Source organism: Haematobia irritans, chromosome 1, assembly GCF_050003625.1.
Source record: "Haematobia irritans isolate KBUSLIRL chromosome 1, ASM5000362v1, whole genome shotgun sequence".
Classification (NCBI taxonomy): Eukaryota; Metazoa; Arthropoda; class Insecta; order Diptera; family Muscidae; genus Haematobia; species Haematobia irritans.
In genome coordinates, this window is record NC_134397.1 from 141684838 (window position 1) to 141701553 (window position 16716).

The 16716-nt window shown below is 33.2% G+C and overlaps 1 protein-coding gene across 1 annotated transcript; it reads right to left on the reverse strand.

Moving 5' to 3' along the window:
• Positions 1–14338: 14338 nt before the first annotated feature.
• On the reverse strand, positions 14339–15051 carry LOC142232149 (uncharacterized). Its single transcript, XM_075302867.1, has 2 exons — positions 15037–15051; positions 14339–14980 (listed from the first exon to the last, which is right to left on the reverse strand). Exons 1-2 carry the CDS (start codon positions 15049–15051, stop codon positions 14339–14341), a joined length of 657 nt encoding a protein of 218 aa, XP_075158982.1.
• Positions 15052–16716: the final 1665 nt, after the last annotated feature.

Here is a 16716-nt window from a genome sequence, read left to right on the forward strand (position 1 = left end):
TTAGTTCTTGGCACCTTTTTCTGTAATACAAATAATGTTGAAGAAATTATTCAATTTTATAATTTTTTAAAATTCAAGCATAGTTTGCAGCGCCCACGAGACCATGCAAACATAACATTATTTACAAGAAACATACATTTGTTGGCCACGTGGAGCAGTGGTTAGCATGTCTGACTTGCATGCAAAGGGTCGTGGGTTCAATCCCTGCTCCGACCGAACCAATTTTTTTCAATTTACACATTTATATTTATACTATATTACATTTTATAATGAAACTTCGAAATGTGGGTTATTAAATATTTACAGTCAGAAACAGTGCTTGATATAAACGAAATGTACTGAGCTTTTGGATAAAATATTATTTTTTATTGCATAAATAACAATTTAGTAACAAAAAACTGTTTTATATAAAAGTTTGAAATTTTGAAAGGAATTCAAAAACTCTAACGAAAGAAGAACGTGGAGTCGAGCATAAACATAAATAAATAAATAATTTTATAATAAACATACACATAAATTTATTTAGGAGTGAACAATTTTTTACTAGCATTTAACACTATTTTAAATGCATTTACAACTTTCTCTTTACTGCGAATAGTCATTCTAATATTCAAATTAAATAATATTTAGACTTAGGCATATCAAATTTTTGGCCTTTTGATTATCTCGATGTGTTATGTTGATTTTTTTCGTCAACCCTCCCGGTTTCCATCTCTATTTCTTTCTCTATACTCTATCTGTTGCTCTCTAAATAAAATATTGCAACATATATATGTTTACTCGAAATTTGTAAATTTATATATGTTTACATTCACACATATTATTTTTATGAAACATTCATGAGCCAAACATGATATGTTCTAACATATTAACATATGTGTCCCAAACATTTAGTGTTAGTTTAGGAACATTATATGTTTGCACTTAAATATATTGTGTTTAAAAATTGTGCCCGAAACACATTGTGTTTATATCAGAACATATGAAAAACATATTTTTCTAACAGTGTAACAGCCATATAGCTCCATAACTACATATAGTCCCCATATAAACCGATCCCCAGATTTGAACTCCGGAGCCTCTTGGAGGAGCAAAATTCATCCGATCCGGTTGAAATTTGGTACGTGGTGTACGTATATAGTCTTTAACAACCATGCCAAAAATTGGACCATATAGCCACCATATAAACCGATACCCAGATTTGACCTCCAGAACCGCTTGGAGGAGCAAAATTCATTCGATCCGGTTGAAATTTATTAGGTTCTTCGTCCATATCGGTCCATAATTATATATAGCCCCCATATAAACCGATCCCCATATTTGAACTTCGGAGACTCAGACCTCCAGAGCCTCTTGGAGGAGCAAAATTCATCCGATCCAGTTGAAATTTAGTATGTGGTGTTAGTATATGGTCTCTAACAGCCATGCAAAAATTGGTCCATTAGTTCATCCGATCCCATGCCATCGCATGAGACTCAAAATCTGCCCTGAAAAAAATATTGTCGTGAAGTCAAAGATTTCATGTCTTTAAACTATGAATGAAAATTTTGCGTAGCATAGAAGACACATTTCTCCAATATAATTTTTTTCCTTGTCCAAAAGTCAATAAACTTTTTAATGAAGTCGTATTGTCCTTTTAATTGAGCGATTTCACTTAAAAGTGGGCATCATAACATGAAAGAAACAATGTTTGGGCTAAGGTCAACTTGGATTTTATAATTCAGAAAAATTCTTTAAATTTAATGAAATTGTCTTTAAATTTGTTGTGTTTTTGCATCTTGACTACAAAGCAAAAAAAAAAATCGTTCAAATATAAGACATGTTTTTCAACACACAAGTATCCGTTAAAATTTTAATTTTTAAACCGGCATTTGTTTGTCGTGAATACCTTTATTAAACGCGAAAACAGAATGAAAATTTGATAAATGTGTGTTTGATAAATAATTTAAATTTTATTGGTCCTAGGTTTAAAGCCATATAGTTCGCTACAAAATACCAAAATCCTTAAGGGAAGGTCAAAATCTTTGAATCCAAGTAAACTTTTTTTGAGAGTACACAAAACCCAAATTTGAAAGAGAATTGTGCCTTAAAAGCATCCTTACTTGTATTCTCCGCCTCTTTGGCTCGGTATCAATACCAATTTTTTTATACCCTCCATCATAGGATGGGGGAATATTAACTTTGTCATTCCGTTTGTAACACATCGAAATATTGCTCTAAGACCCCATAAAGTATATATATTCTGGGTCGTGGTGAAATTCTGAGTCGATCTAAGCATGTCCGTCCGTCTGTTGAAATCACGCTAACTTCCGAACGAAACAAGCTATCGACTTGAAACTTGGCACAAGTAGTTGTTATCGATGTAGGTCGGATGGTATTGAAAATGGGCCATATCAGTCCACTTTTACGTATAGCCCCCATATAAAGGGACCCTCAGATTTGGCTTGTAGAGCCTCTAAAAGAAGCAAATTTCATCCGATCCGGCTGAAATTTGGTACATGCTGTTAGTATATGGTCTCTACCAACCATGCAAAAATTGGTCCACATCGGTCCATAATTATATATACCGCCCATATAAACCGATCCCCAGATTTGGCTTGCGGAGCCTAAAAGAGAAGCAAACTTCATCCGATCCGGCTGAAATTTGGTACATGATGTTGGTATATGGTCTCTAACAACCATGCGAAAATTGGTCCATATCGGTCCATAATTATATATAGCCCCAATATAAACCGATCCCCAGATTTGGCTTTTGGTGCCTCTAAGAGAAGCATATTTCATCCGATCCGGCTGAAATTTGGTACATGGTGTTTCTATATGGTCTCTAACAACCGTGCAAAAATTGGTCCACATCGGTCCATAATTATATATAGCCCCCATATAAACCGATCCCCAGATTTGGCTTGCGGAGCCTAAAAGAGAAGCAAATTTCATCCGATCCGGCTGAAATTTGGTACATGATGTTGGTATATGGTCTCTAAAAACCATGCAAAAATTGGTCCACATCGGTCCATAATTATATATAGCCCCCATATAAACCGATCTCCAGATTTGGCTTGCAAAGCCTCAAAGAGAAGCAAATTGCATCCGATCCGGCTGAAATTTGGTACATGGTATTGGTATTGATCTCTAACAACCATGCAAAAATTGGTCCACATCGGTCCATAATTATATAAAGCGCCCATATAAACCGATCCCCAGATTTGGATTGCGGAGCCCCAAAGAGAAGCAAATTTCATCCGATCCGCCTGAAATTTGGTACATGTTATTGGTATATGGTCTCTAACAACCATGCAAAAATTGGTCCACATCGGTTCATAATTATATATAGCCCCCATATAAAACGATCCCCAGATTTGGCTTGCGAAGTCTCCAAGAGAAGCAAATTTCATCCAATCCGGTTGTAATTTGGAACATGGTGTTAGTATATGATCTTTAACAACCGTGCCAGAATTGGTCCATATCGGTCCATAATTATATATAGCCCCCATATAAAGCGTTCTGCAGATTTGACCCCCGGAGCCTCTTGGAGGAGCAAAATTCATCCGATCCGGTTCAAATTAGGAACGTGGTGTTAGTATATGGTCGCTAACAAACATACCAAAATTGGTCCAATCACACAAAAATTGGTCCATATCGGTCCATAATCATGGTTGCCACTAGAGCCAAAAATAATCTACCAAAATTTTTTTTCTATAGAAAATTTTGTCAAAATTTTATTTCTACAGAAAATTTTGTCAAACTTTTATTTCAAGAGAAAATTTTGTTAAAATATTATTCGGTTCATAATAAAATTTTCATCATTGTCAAAATTTTATTTCTATAGAAAATTTTGTCAAAATTTTATTTCTATAGAAAATTTTGTTCAAATTTTATTCGGTTCATAATCATGGTTGCCACTCGAGCCAAAACTAATCTACCAAGATTTTATTACTATGGAAAATTTTGTCATAAGTTTATTTCTATAGAAAATTTTGTTAAAATTTTATTTCTGTAGAAATTTTTGTCAAAATTTTCTTTCTATGGCAAATTTTGTCATACAATTTAGAAGATGGTGTTAGGAGGTTTTAAGATGCAATCGTTACCGCAACTTAAGTAATTCGATTGTGGATGGCAGTGTTTAGAAGAAGTTTCTACGCAATCCATGATGGAGGGTACATAAGCTTCGGCCTGGCCGAACTTACGGCCGTATATACTTGTTTAAAGTAAATACAAAATCTTTGGAACCGGGCATGTTTTTTTTTTTCAGTGTATTCAAAATAGATTTGGAGCCCCTTATTTACAAAGAAAACGGCAGTTGAAAATAGTTAAAATAGATTTTGGAAGTGTAACGAGAATGATGATTTACCCAATTGTACTAAAACTAATAGTATTTATCCCTCCATTTTATATATAATACTGCAAAGAAAATATAGCGAATTCCTGGGAACTTCTGAGAACGAGATTCCGAGAACAACCCCTACATTTGATGTACATCCAAAAATGCTCCTCTAGAAATTGAGTTAATTTTATAAATATATAAAAATCATTTAGTTTTACGAAGTTTTCAACACTTCGTAAAACTAAATGATTGGCCAGGTAGCCAATGATGTAATTGTAGTAATTGTGTGCTTCAGAGGTTATTTGCTGGTCTTTTGGGTCTTTCGCATTCCATACATGTATCGCCAGCTTGCTTTGTCTCTCGGAATTTTATGAAAATTTCCTAATAATAAAGGCAAATTGATACGTCCTCATCCAATATGAGCTGATCCAAAGAAAATTCCTTTGGACAGGATCTGTCCCGAAGTTAGGATGGAGGATTTCTAAAGAATATTTTTATTATTATTAGGAAAATTTCATATCTATTCCTTCCTTTACAAACATTTACCTGCACTCAAAAAAAAGTTTACTTGGATCCAAAGATTTTGACCTTTCCTTTAGGTTTTTGTTATTGATTCCGAGCCAAAGATGCGGCTTCTTTAAAATAAAGAAATTTTAGCGACCTATCTGGCTTTAAATCTAGGACCAATAAAATTAAAATTAGGATACAGATCTCATTTATCAACTTTTCATTCTCTTTTCGCGGTTTATTAATAAAGATACTCACCTACCAAGAAATGCCAGTTTAAAAATCCAAATTATAACGCTAAAAGTGTTTGCTTAATTCCAAAAAAACTTTAAACCAAAGACGCTAAATCCTCAGATAAGTCTTATTCCATATTTGAAGCGTTTTTATCTTAAATGTAAAGTTTCAATATTTCAGTTAATTTAAGGACAATTTCTTTAAATCAAAAATGTGTATCTTTATTTAAGGTAAATTAGCCTTAGTTCAAAGACAATGGACCTTAACGGAGGGACGCAAATTTACAAAATTTTTGTTCTAAATTTAATGAAAAAAATGTTTGAAGCAAATATTATAAACTTTATCTTAATTAACATTTCATTATTTTAAAGAAATTTGTCCTTAATATTTTGTAAATTTCGCATCTTAAAATTTAGGTTGCGTAGTCTTTAATATCACGTAAATATTTTTTTCAGTGTGTGATTTTATTCTTATAAAAAGCACAGTGAATGCTGATAAGCTTTATACAATTTTCAATTGACTTGTGGTTTTATTTTGTCACAAGATCACTTCAGAAAAATTACTTTTACATTTTTAATGGGTTTTACTTTTTATGTTCGCTTCAGATGTTCCTCCTTCAGAAAGAAAACACGAGACGTGCGTCATCTGCTTAAACCAGTGTTGTCAAAAAGATAATACCTGAAAAATCACCCTTTAAAAAATGTTGCAACTTCCCAAAAGTCTAATATCGCCATCTGAAAGATGATCCAATAGTGTATCTGCACATTAATCAATTAAATATACTGGAGAAAATACAAAGTGGCAATGCAAAGCAATGTAGAAAATATGTTACCTTCGAAGGCCTATAAAATTCAGTAATGAGATAACATTAAAAAGTTAATTTAAAAACAAACACCTCTAACCAAACACATTTGCTGGGCTCTGGCAGAGAGTCATTTGGGATAGGCCAATATTAGTTTCAGCGCTTCACGCTTTATTGAATATAGTGCCATAACAAAGCTATTAAATTCATTACTATTGGCATATATCGCATATAATTTGTCTATCAACGCTTCCGAAGACCGCACTTGCGGCACCGGATAGTTGAGCTCGGATGATTTCAAGAAAATTTTAAGCCTTTTTCACATTGAGTGCTGGCACATGTCTACGATGCTGTGTTTTTGGGTTCATGCAAATGTACATAAACATTTTCGCAATATCATTTCAAATTATTCTTTAAGACCAAAAGTGGTTAGCAAAACACACCTATTATTGTTGAGTCTTAAGATGGTCATTAAATAGCACATAAATTATGGCAAAGTCATTCTCAATGTATGTATAAATATGGCTTAGTAACTACCGAAAATTTATGTAAAGTATCTTTTACTAAAAAAGACTACATTGCTTTGGAATGAAGATTTTTAATGGTCAGGAAATTAAATACTTATTTATTGATTATTTTATGACTTAAGGTCGATTCTATGTTAGGTTTTCGCATTGAAATTCTCGCCGTTACTTTATTGAAATAGTTCGATTTAAAGCAGGTATTTCGCCAAGTTTCAAACATAATCCCCCATATTCATAAAAGTTAAAGTAAACTTTAAACCTACTATTATCATACACATTCCTTTGGTGAACTGAAAAAAACATGCTCAGTTCCAAAGATTTTGTCTTTACTTTAAAAATTTTGGTATTGATTCCGAGCCAAAGAAGCAGAGAATAAGACACAATTATCTTTTAAATTTAGGTTTTGTGTACTTGCTTCTACGAAGCAAATTTTAATTTTTCGTTTTTTATACCCTCCACCATAGGATGGGGGGTGTATTAACTTTGTCATTCCGTTTGTAACACATCGAAATATTGTTCTAAGACCCAATAAAGTATATATATTCTGGGACGTGATGAAATTCTGAGTCGATCTAAGCATGTCCGTCCGTCCGTCTGTTGAAATCACGCTAACTTCCGAACGAAACAAGCTATCGACTTGAAACTTGGCACAAGTAGTTGTTATTGATGTAGGTCGGATGGTGTTAGTATATGGTCTCTACTAACTATTCAAAAATTGGTCCACATCGGTCCATAATTATATACAGCCCCCATATAAACCAATACCCCGATTTGGATTGCGGAGCCTCTAAGAGAAGCAAATGTCATCCGTTCGGGCTGAAATTTGGTACATGGTGTTAGTATATGGTCTCTAATAACTATGCAAAAATTGGTCCACATCGGTCCATAATTATATATAGCTCCCATATTAACCGATCCCCAGATTTGACCTCCGGAGCTTCTTGGAAGACCAAAATTGATCTGATTCAGTTGAAATTTGGTACGTGATGTTAGTATGTGGTATTCAACAACCATGCAAGTATTGGTCCATATCAGTCCATAATTATATATAACCCCCATATAAACCGATCCCGAGATTTGGTTTTGGAGCCTCTTGGAGGAGTAAATTTCATCCGAGTCAGTTGAAATTTGGTACATTGTGCTAGTATATGGCCTTTAACAACCATGCCTAACTAGGTCCGTATCGGTCTATAGTTATATATAGCCCTCATATAAATCTAATATATATATATATATATATATATATATATATATATATATATATATATATATATATATATATATATATATATATATATATATATATATATATATATATATATATATATATATATATATATATATATATATATATATATATATATATATATATATATATATATATATATACCACATATGGACTAACTCACAATTTAGAAAACGATGTTAAGAAGTTTTAAGATACCTTGCCATCAGTAAGTTTTACCACAACGCAAGTAATTCGATTGTGGATGACAGTCTTTCGCAGAAGTTTCTACACAATCCATGGTGGAGGGTACATAAGATTCGGCCTGGCCGAACTTTCGGCCTTACATACTTGTTCAGCTTGTTTTATTTAAAAGCTATAAAAGTCCTTTAAAAACGAGTTAACGACACCTTTATTTTCCCAATTCAGACTCGACTTCCAGTAGAAATTATGCTATGTTTCAAGTAAAAAACGCTTTTAAAATAAAGTGTTGAAAAACGTGTCCTATATTTGAACGATTTTTTGCTTTGTTGTCAAGATGGATAGAGACAACAAATTTTAAGACAATTTCATTTATTTTAAAGAATTTTTCTGAATTATTTAAGTCAAATTGACCTAAGATACCCATTTTTAAGTCGAATCACTTAATTATAAGGACAATACGACTTCATTGAAAAGTTTATCAACTTTTGGACAAGGAAAAAAAGTTTATATTAGAGAAATGCGTCTTCTATGCTAAGCTAAATTTGCATTTGTATTTTAAAGACATGAAACATTTAACCTCACTACAATATTTTTTTCAGTGTGAACTGTCAGTAAATTATTAGCAATATGGGCAAGTGTATTTGTTTTATTTATTATTAATAACACTAGTTTACAAACCAAAAAATCATGTACACTTGTTGAGAGGCAACTTTTCTTATGTATATTGATCTGCCGAATTCGAAAAAAAAAAAAAATTATGGAACAGTTTTTGAGATATCCTGTTATTTTTAGTTGTTCGCTCTTTTTCACTAAACAAATTATATCTCGAGTTAAAAATGTACGATTATATTGTTGTTGGTACTTAAATGAAAGCTATTAAGGTGGCGTATTTTACCTTTGTTTTCTTTCTTGAGATGCAAGTAGAAATTATGCTTTTTTCAAGTAAAAAGGTCTTTAAAATAAATTGTTGAAAAAAATCTCTTATTTTTAAACGTTTTTTTTTTTTTTTTTTGATTTGTAGACAAGATGCAAAAAGTCAACAATTTTAAAGACAATTTCATTAAATTTGAAGAATGTTTCAGAATTATTAAAGCTAAGTTTATTTTAGGATAGCCAATTTTAAGTTGAATAACTTAACTATAACAGAACGACTTCATTGAAAATTTTATCGACTTTTGGACAAGGAACGAAACTTTATATCAGAGAAATGCGTCCTCTATGCTAAGCAAATTTCGGATTCGTGTTTTAACGACATGAAATCTTTGGCGCCTCGACAATATATTGTGCAACGTGGGTGCTTTATCTCAATATGAATAGAAATGTTTGATGTTAGGAAAGAGCGTTACCGTTGTGCCACTTTAGTGGCAAATTTGCCACATTTTTTGGGCGGTGCCATTAAATGTGATACTTTTTTCGATTTTGTGCCACTTTTCCAATAATGTGTGCATGATGTTACTCATAAAGATATGTGTTATTCAGAAAATTGAATATTGTGCACCAACGATAGACAGCTTTCGTCCATTAATTCTTATTATTACATGAACAGTTACAATTCAATTTATTTGGTAAACGTTTAATTTGAATATGCCAAATTTTTTGAGGCATTAAATATCAGGTCTATGATAAATATAAAAATATTTAAGGCTGGTGTTGCGACCGCAAGGAAGAATTGATGATGGATCCCAAGGCCTCAAATAAAAAAATTGCAATCTCAGCTTGAGATTTATTGTTCCAATTCGACAGACTATATTCCTGAAACTGAAACAGTGGACAGTATTGAAGCATTACTTTTTTAGAGCAAAATGGCCTAAGAAATTACAAAAAGAATAAAGAATCCAAAATGCACTTTCAAAGTTCACGTTATTAAGGGAACATGGACATACAGATGATTAAAAGTATTGATGAAAATGCAAGATTTCAAATGGAATTCCTGAAAAATATTACACAAGAAAAATTGATATTCCAAAATTTAAATAAAATGTTATTGCTATAGTCGTTAATAAACCATTTTACTTAATCATAATCTTCGACTGAAAAAATTACATTTTGATATATTTCTATTATCGGGATGTGAGCGTGAACTTTTTTCACGTTGCACTCAATTCTGCCAACTGTATCCATGCCTATTAATGTTCTGTAGTTGAAACCGCAACTCCCAAGTGATTCTTTAAAATTAATATTTTTTATACCCTCCACCATAGGATGGGGGGTATATTAACTTTGTCATTCCGTTTGTAACACATCGAAATATTGATCTAAGACCCCATAAAGTATATAAATTATGGGTCGTGGTGAAATTCTGAGTCGATGTGAGCATGTCCGTCCGTCCGTCTGTTGAAATCATGCCAACTTCCGAACGAAACAAGCTATCGACTTGAAACTTAGCACAAGTAGTTGTTATTGATGTAGGTCGGATGGTATTGCAAATCGGGCCACTTTTACGTATAGCTCCCATATAAACGGACCCCCAAATTTGGCTTGCGAGGCCTCTAAGAGAAGCACATTTTATCCGATCCGGCTGAAATTTGGTACATGGTGTTAGTATATGGTCTCTAACAACCATGCAAAAATTGGTCCACATCGGTCCTTAATTATATATATCCCCCATATAAATCGATCCCCCGATTTGGCTTGCGGAGCCTCTAAGAGAAGCAAATTTTATCCGATACGGCTGAAATTTGGTACATGGTGTTAGTATATGGTCTCTAACAACCATGCAAAAATTGGTTCACATCGGTTCATAATTATATAGCCCCCTTATAAACCGATCACCAGATTTGACCTCCGGTGCCTTTTGGAGAAGCAAATTTTATCCGATCTTGTTGAAATTTGGTACGTGGTGGTAGTATATGATATTTAACAACCATGCCAAAAGTGGTCCATATCAGTCCATAATCATTTATAGCCCCCATATAAAAGAATCCCGAGATTTGGTTGTGGAGTCTCTTGGAGGAGCAAATTTCATCCGAGTGAGTTGAAATTTGTGGATGACAGTCTTTCGTAGTTTCTACGCCATCCATGGTGGAGGGTACATAAGATTCGGCCTGGCCGAACTTACGGCCGTATATACTTGTTTTTTATTAAAAAAGCAAACATTTTTGGTTTCACAAATGAAACGTCAAATTGAAAGATGTAAAATGTTAGATGTTGAACGTATAAACACAATATTTAATTTTTCGATATATTCCGTTCATTCCTCGTAAATGTACTTAAGTGTAAAAAGGCTTAGTTTATATTATCAAATGAATCGAATCGAATTGGAATTTTTATTTAAAATATATAACAAAAATTATTCTTTTACGAATACACATAAATTTTGTAAAAGAGTTATATTGCAATTAGTGATATAGCAGATATCGACTACAAAAATTATTTTATATTAACGAAATTACGAAAATATATTTATGCCACAAAACCAAACCACAAATTATTTCAGAAAACAACTTTGATCATGAATTGACACAAATTACAAAAAAAAAAAAACAAGTATATACAGCAGGAAGTTCGGTCGGGCCGAATCTTAAATACCCACCACCATGAATCATATATAATAGTTTACTCTGAAAATTCTTCGTCGTAGCGGGTTACTTGATAATATATAGCATTTTAGGGGGTTTGATGACAAAACTTCTCCCAAGCAAATCAGTTCAACCAGTACGCTTCTCGAGGAAAAAATTTAAAGATTCTACCTATGAAGACCAGACCAGATTCTGGATTTATGAGAACCAATTTTGTTTGAGTTTTAGAGAAATTATAAACTTATCGTGTATACGATGAAATAACGCCTTGATTTGCAATCTTAAACTGTAGATTTTTCCGCCATTATTTAAATGAATACGATGAGTGAAATCTGGAAATTTTACTTTCAGTTTCAAGTAATTTTCATGATCACTCTGACCCTGAAAGAAGTGTTTTCTTTTCTGAGGAACGAAATTTTAGACAAGCAAGATTTTCTTTTGATACAAATTTTAAAAACAATGGTTGAATCGCTTATCAAAAATTCGGATTAGTTTGTCTAAAGGGGGATTTTATTTGTCTAAACTTTCATTCCGGAGGGAAATATTTTTTCTTCGGGTGTACCCTCAAGAAGTTAAATCGGTCTATACCGATGCTTTGCCAAATGGACCTGTAAAAATAAATGCGATACATTTTAAATTTTTACATTTTTGTGCAAATCGGTTAAAACTAAGGTTTCTAGAAGCCAAGGAGTTAAATCTGGAGATCGGTCTATGTGGAGGCTATACTAAAACATGGGTCGACACACACCATATTTGGCTGACCTATTTGTGGTCAGCCGGATTCCAGAAGTCCCAGAAATAAATTCGGGAGTTAGGTCTATATGGGGGCTATACCAAAACATGGACCAATTCACCACCTCTTAATGTTCCTCAAATACCTGTAGAATTCCACCTTCAGACGAATTGGGTGAACACTATGAATTCTAGAAGCCCAAGGAGTAAAGTCGGGAGATCAGTCTTATAGGGGCTATACCGATACGGACCATTTTCGACACACCTATTTGTGATCTTAAAATACCTCTAGATTTTCAATTTCAAGCAAATCGGCTAGAAAATATAGTCTCTAGACGCCCAAGATCATATACTAACACCACGTAGCGAATTTCAACTGGATCGAATCAATTTTGCTCCTCCAACAGGCTCCGGAGGTCAAATCTGGCGTTCGGTTTACACGGGGGCTATATATAATTATGTACCAATATGGACCAATTTGTGCGTGGTTGTTAGAGACCATATAGTTACACCACATACAAAATTTCAACCGGATCGGATGAATTTTGCTCCACCAAAAGACTCCGGAGGTCAAATCCAGTGATCGGTTTATATGGGGGCTATATATAATTATGAACCGATATGGAACAATTTTTGCATGGTTGTTAAAGACCACACGCAAAAAAATAAATCTTTCCTCCCAAACGAAATTTTAGACAAAGTTCGTTTCTCATTTGCTTTTCGCTGTAAGGAAGTGTATTTGGAAAAAAGTATATACTTTTTGTGATGAACTTTTATACTTTTCCAGGATGTAAAAACAATTTCATAAATACTAAATAACTCAAAAAAAAAAACATTGTTTTCTGGCTAATTGCATTTTCCCTCACATCTTTCTAACATCCACGAGGTTTTTTAGTTCTTAACACCTTTTCCTGTAATACAAACATGTAGAAAAAATTATGCGATTTTATAAATTTTAAAATTTTTTTTTACCTTTCGCCTGGACGGAGAATCGAACCGCGGACCATGTACTTTGTAAGCTAACACACTAATCACTGAGCTATGTACCTGTTATGGTCATCAATAGATAATTATCCATATAAGTTATATTTATTTATATAGCATAGCTTGCGGCGCCCACGAACCGAATAAACAAAGTTTATTTAACAGAAACAAACATTTAGTTTGGCACCGTGGAGCAGTGGTTGGTACGTCCGACTTGCATGCCAAGGGTCGTGGGTTCGATCCCTGCTTCGACCAAAGTTTTTTTTTTTTTGTTTTTTTTTTTACATATATTCCAGATATGTTCGGAATATTCCGAAAAAATGTTCAACATTACATTGTACTATATTAAATTTTGAACTGTAAAATGTGTCTTAATAAAGACCTAAAGTCAGAAAAGAACAGTGTTTGATATAAACGAAATGGACTGTGTTGTTGTTTCAAAAATAACTTTGTTTATTGAAAAAATAAAAATTTTGTAACAAACGAATTTTTTTGGTGATAAAAGTTTAAAATTTTCGAAGCAATTCAAAAAACTCTAACAAAAGAAAAACGTTTTCGGTACACGTTTTCCAAACGTTTTTTTTCTTTGCGTGCATATAGTTACACCATGTACCAAATCTAGGGGTCGGTTTATATGGGGGCTATACGTAAAAATGGTCCGATGTGGCCCATCCATTCGACCTACATCAATAACAACTACTTATGCCAAGTTTCAAGTCGATAGCTTGTTTCGTTCGAAAGTTGATTTCAAAATACGGACCGACGGACATGCATAGATCGACTCAGAATTTTACCACTACCCAGAATATATATTAATTTCATGATTGAATCAGATTTTTTTGCGGTAATGCTGGGGGAATCACTAGTAGTTACAAAATTTTGACATTTCTGCCTTTATTGAGCGGTTCAACAGGACTATTTACAAAACTATAGCATTGCTATAACTTAATCAATGAATACAACTGTTAAGAATAATGGGGTATGGTCCGATATTCGTTTGGCGATATTTTCTTAACCCAAAAAATACAAATTTAAATATTGCCATCATAGTTATCTTTGATAAGAACTTCAAATGCAAATTGAATTTAAGTACTATGGTATCTTAATTTTTTTTTTATAAGAAAACAAAATTCTTGCGATTTCAAATATAGGAACATGGGAGATTATTTGTTTTAACTATATATTAACAACAAAACGAGTAAAGTCTTATAACAATTATAATGAAGAAATATGTGCATATTCTAATGTTTTATGAAAAATTCTGAATCTTAAGTCGAGTTTAGTATTCTAGAGCTTTTTCATTGGTGGTAAGTATGCAGTTCCAGGAGCTGAAGCTGAATTTCGTTCAATTGATCCCTCGGCTGCACTCATATGATCGTTGGAGCTTCCGGACATTGGTTTATCCAAACTTCCAATAACTGAGGAAATTGGTGAAATACCTTCATCGGAAATGATAGAAGAACCTCCCAAATGATCATATTCAGCTTGAATTTTTCTTTGGGCATGTTCGGCTTCTTCATTGGTCTTGTATTTGATGAAGAACACCTCAGGTTTAGAGGTAGTTGTGGCAGGTTCTTCAACATGAGTTTCTATTTGAGCCTGTTCGGATTTCTTAGTCAAGACATAGATCACAGTCTTGTCCTCATTGAGGGCAGGAATGATACGAATTTTGGCCTTTTGTTGTTTATCAGCGACCGATTTGATAAAGACGACATTATAATTCTTGCGTGGGGCACCAACAATAATGTCTTTGTGGCTAATTTCAACATCCTCCTCCTCAGGAGCTGAATGAATATAGAAACGTTTTGTAATCAATGGATAAGATTGTCCCAAAGCTGAATTATGAAAATTTGTAGATGATGATGAAGAAGGACTAGGATATTCATAACCTTGGGGAGCAGCAACGGCCAAGCCAATAAAACAGAAAATCTAAGGAGAAAAAACTCATCAATTATATGGAGCCCCAGTCGTTGCGATAAACTTACCATTAAACCATGCATCTTCTTGTGGGGTTATTCTTGTCTGAAGGAATGGAAAATGTTTAGCTGAAGTTAGTACTAATCAATGAATTGTTCAATGCGAAATATAACCAATATTGATATGGCTACAATATATATAGCTGCTCCAGTTTGTATCGAATTCAATTGTTAATTTAATGAGCTTATTTGAAAATTTCAGTCATTAACGTTAGTATTTTTCCGTCGAATGCCTTCTATGTATTTAAGTGTTAACCATCATCATTACTGATGTCTTTTAACAAAACAAAAAGCCTAAAGTGCTAACTGACCTTTGATGACGAAACTATTAAGCTTAAGCTCTGGTGTTTTAAATTCCAAAATCAAAACAAACTCCCCCGAACCCAAACAAATATAATAATAGTTTTGGTAATTGCTTAAATAACAAAATAAAGGAGGAAGCAAAAGTGTAGTCAAGCATTTTCTGTTATTATTACCATATAAAAGAGGGACTAAATTCCAAATTTCAATAATAATAATAGTTTTTTTTTTTTAATTACTTGAATAACAAATTAACGGAGGAAGAAGAAGTTTAGTCAAAAATATTCTGGTAACCCTATATGTTCAAGCTATTTTCCTAAAGATTCCAAAGTGACTAATCTTAAGTAGCATCTCTTACATTAGTTCGTAAGGATATCTTTAGTAATTAAAATTAAAATATGGGACTTAAATGGTTTAAAGTCAACTACGAGGGTTGTCTTTTAAATTTTGGGATTAGACAACAATCAAAAATATTAACAAGTTATTAAAGTCGGGTGGGGCCGACTGTATTATACCCTTCACCACAATGTAGACCATTATTTTTGATGCCATCTCAACTCCTTCAAATTTATTGGGAGCTATAAAAAGGATTACATTCCCATATAAAAATATTTAAATCATAATCGATTTGGAGAAACATTTTTAAACCTCTTCAAAATCTCTAGACTTTAAATTTAAATCGGCTAACGCCCTGAAACGGAACACAATTAAGTAAAACAAGTATTTACGGCCGTAAGTTCGGCCAGGCCTAATTTTTTTTATACACGCAAAAAAAATTCTTTCCTCCTAAACGAAATTTCAGACAAACAAAGTTCGCTTCTCATTTGCTTTTCGCTGTAAGGAAGTGTATTTGGAAGAAAAGTATATACTTTTTGTGATAAACGTTTATTCTTTTCCAGGATGTAAAAACAATTTCATAAAGACAAACTCAAAAAAAAAAAAAGTTTTCTTGCTAATTGCATTTTCCCTCACATCTTTCTCACATCCACGAGGTTTTGAGTTCTTAACACCTTTTCCTGTAATACTAACAATGTAGAAGAAATTATACGATTTTATAAATTTTTAAAATTTTTTTTACCTTTCGCCTGGACGGAGAATCGAACCGCGGACCATGCACTTTGTAAGCCAACACACTAACCACTGAGCTATTTACCTGTTATGGTCATCAATAGAAAAATATCCATATAAGTTATATTTATATAGCATAGCTTGCGGCGCCCACAAACCGAATAAACAAAGTTTATTTAACAGAAACAAACATTTAGTTTGGCACCGTTGAGCAGTGGTTGCTACGTCCGACTTGCATGTCAAGGGTCTTGGTTTCGATCCCTGCTTCGACCAAAGTTTTTTTTTTTTTAACTCTAACAAAAGAAAAACGTTTTCGGTACA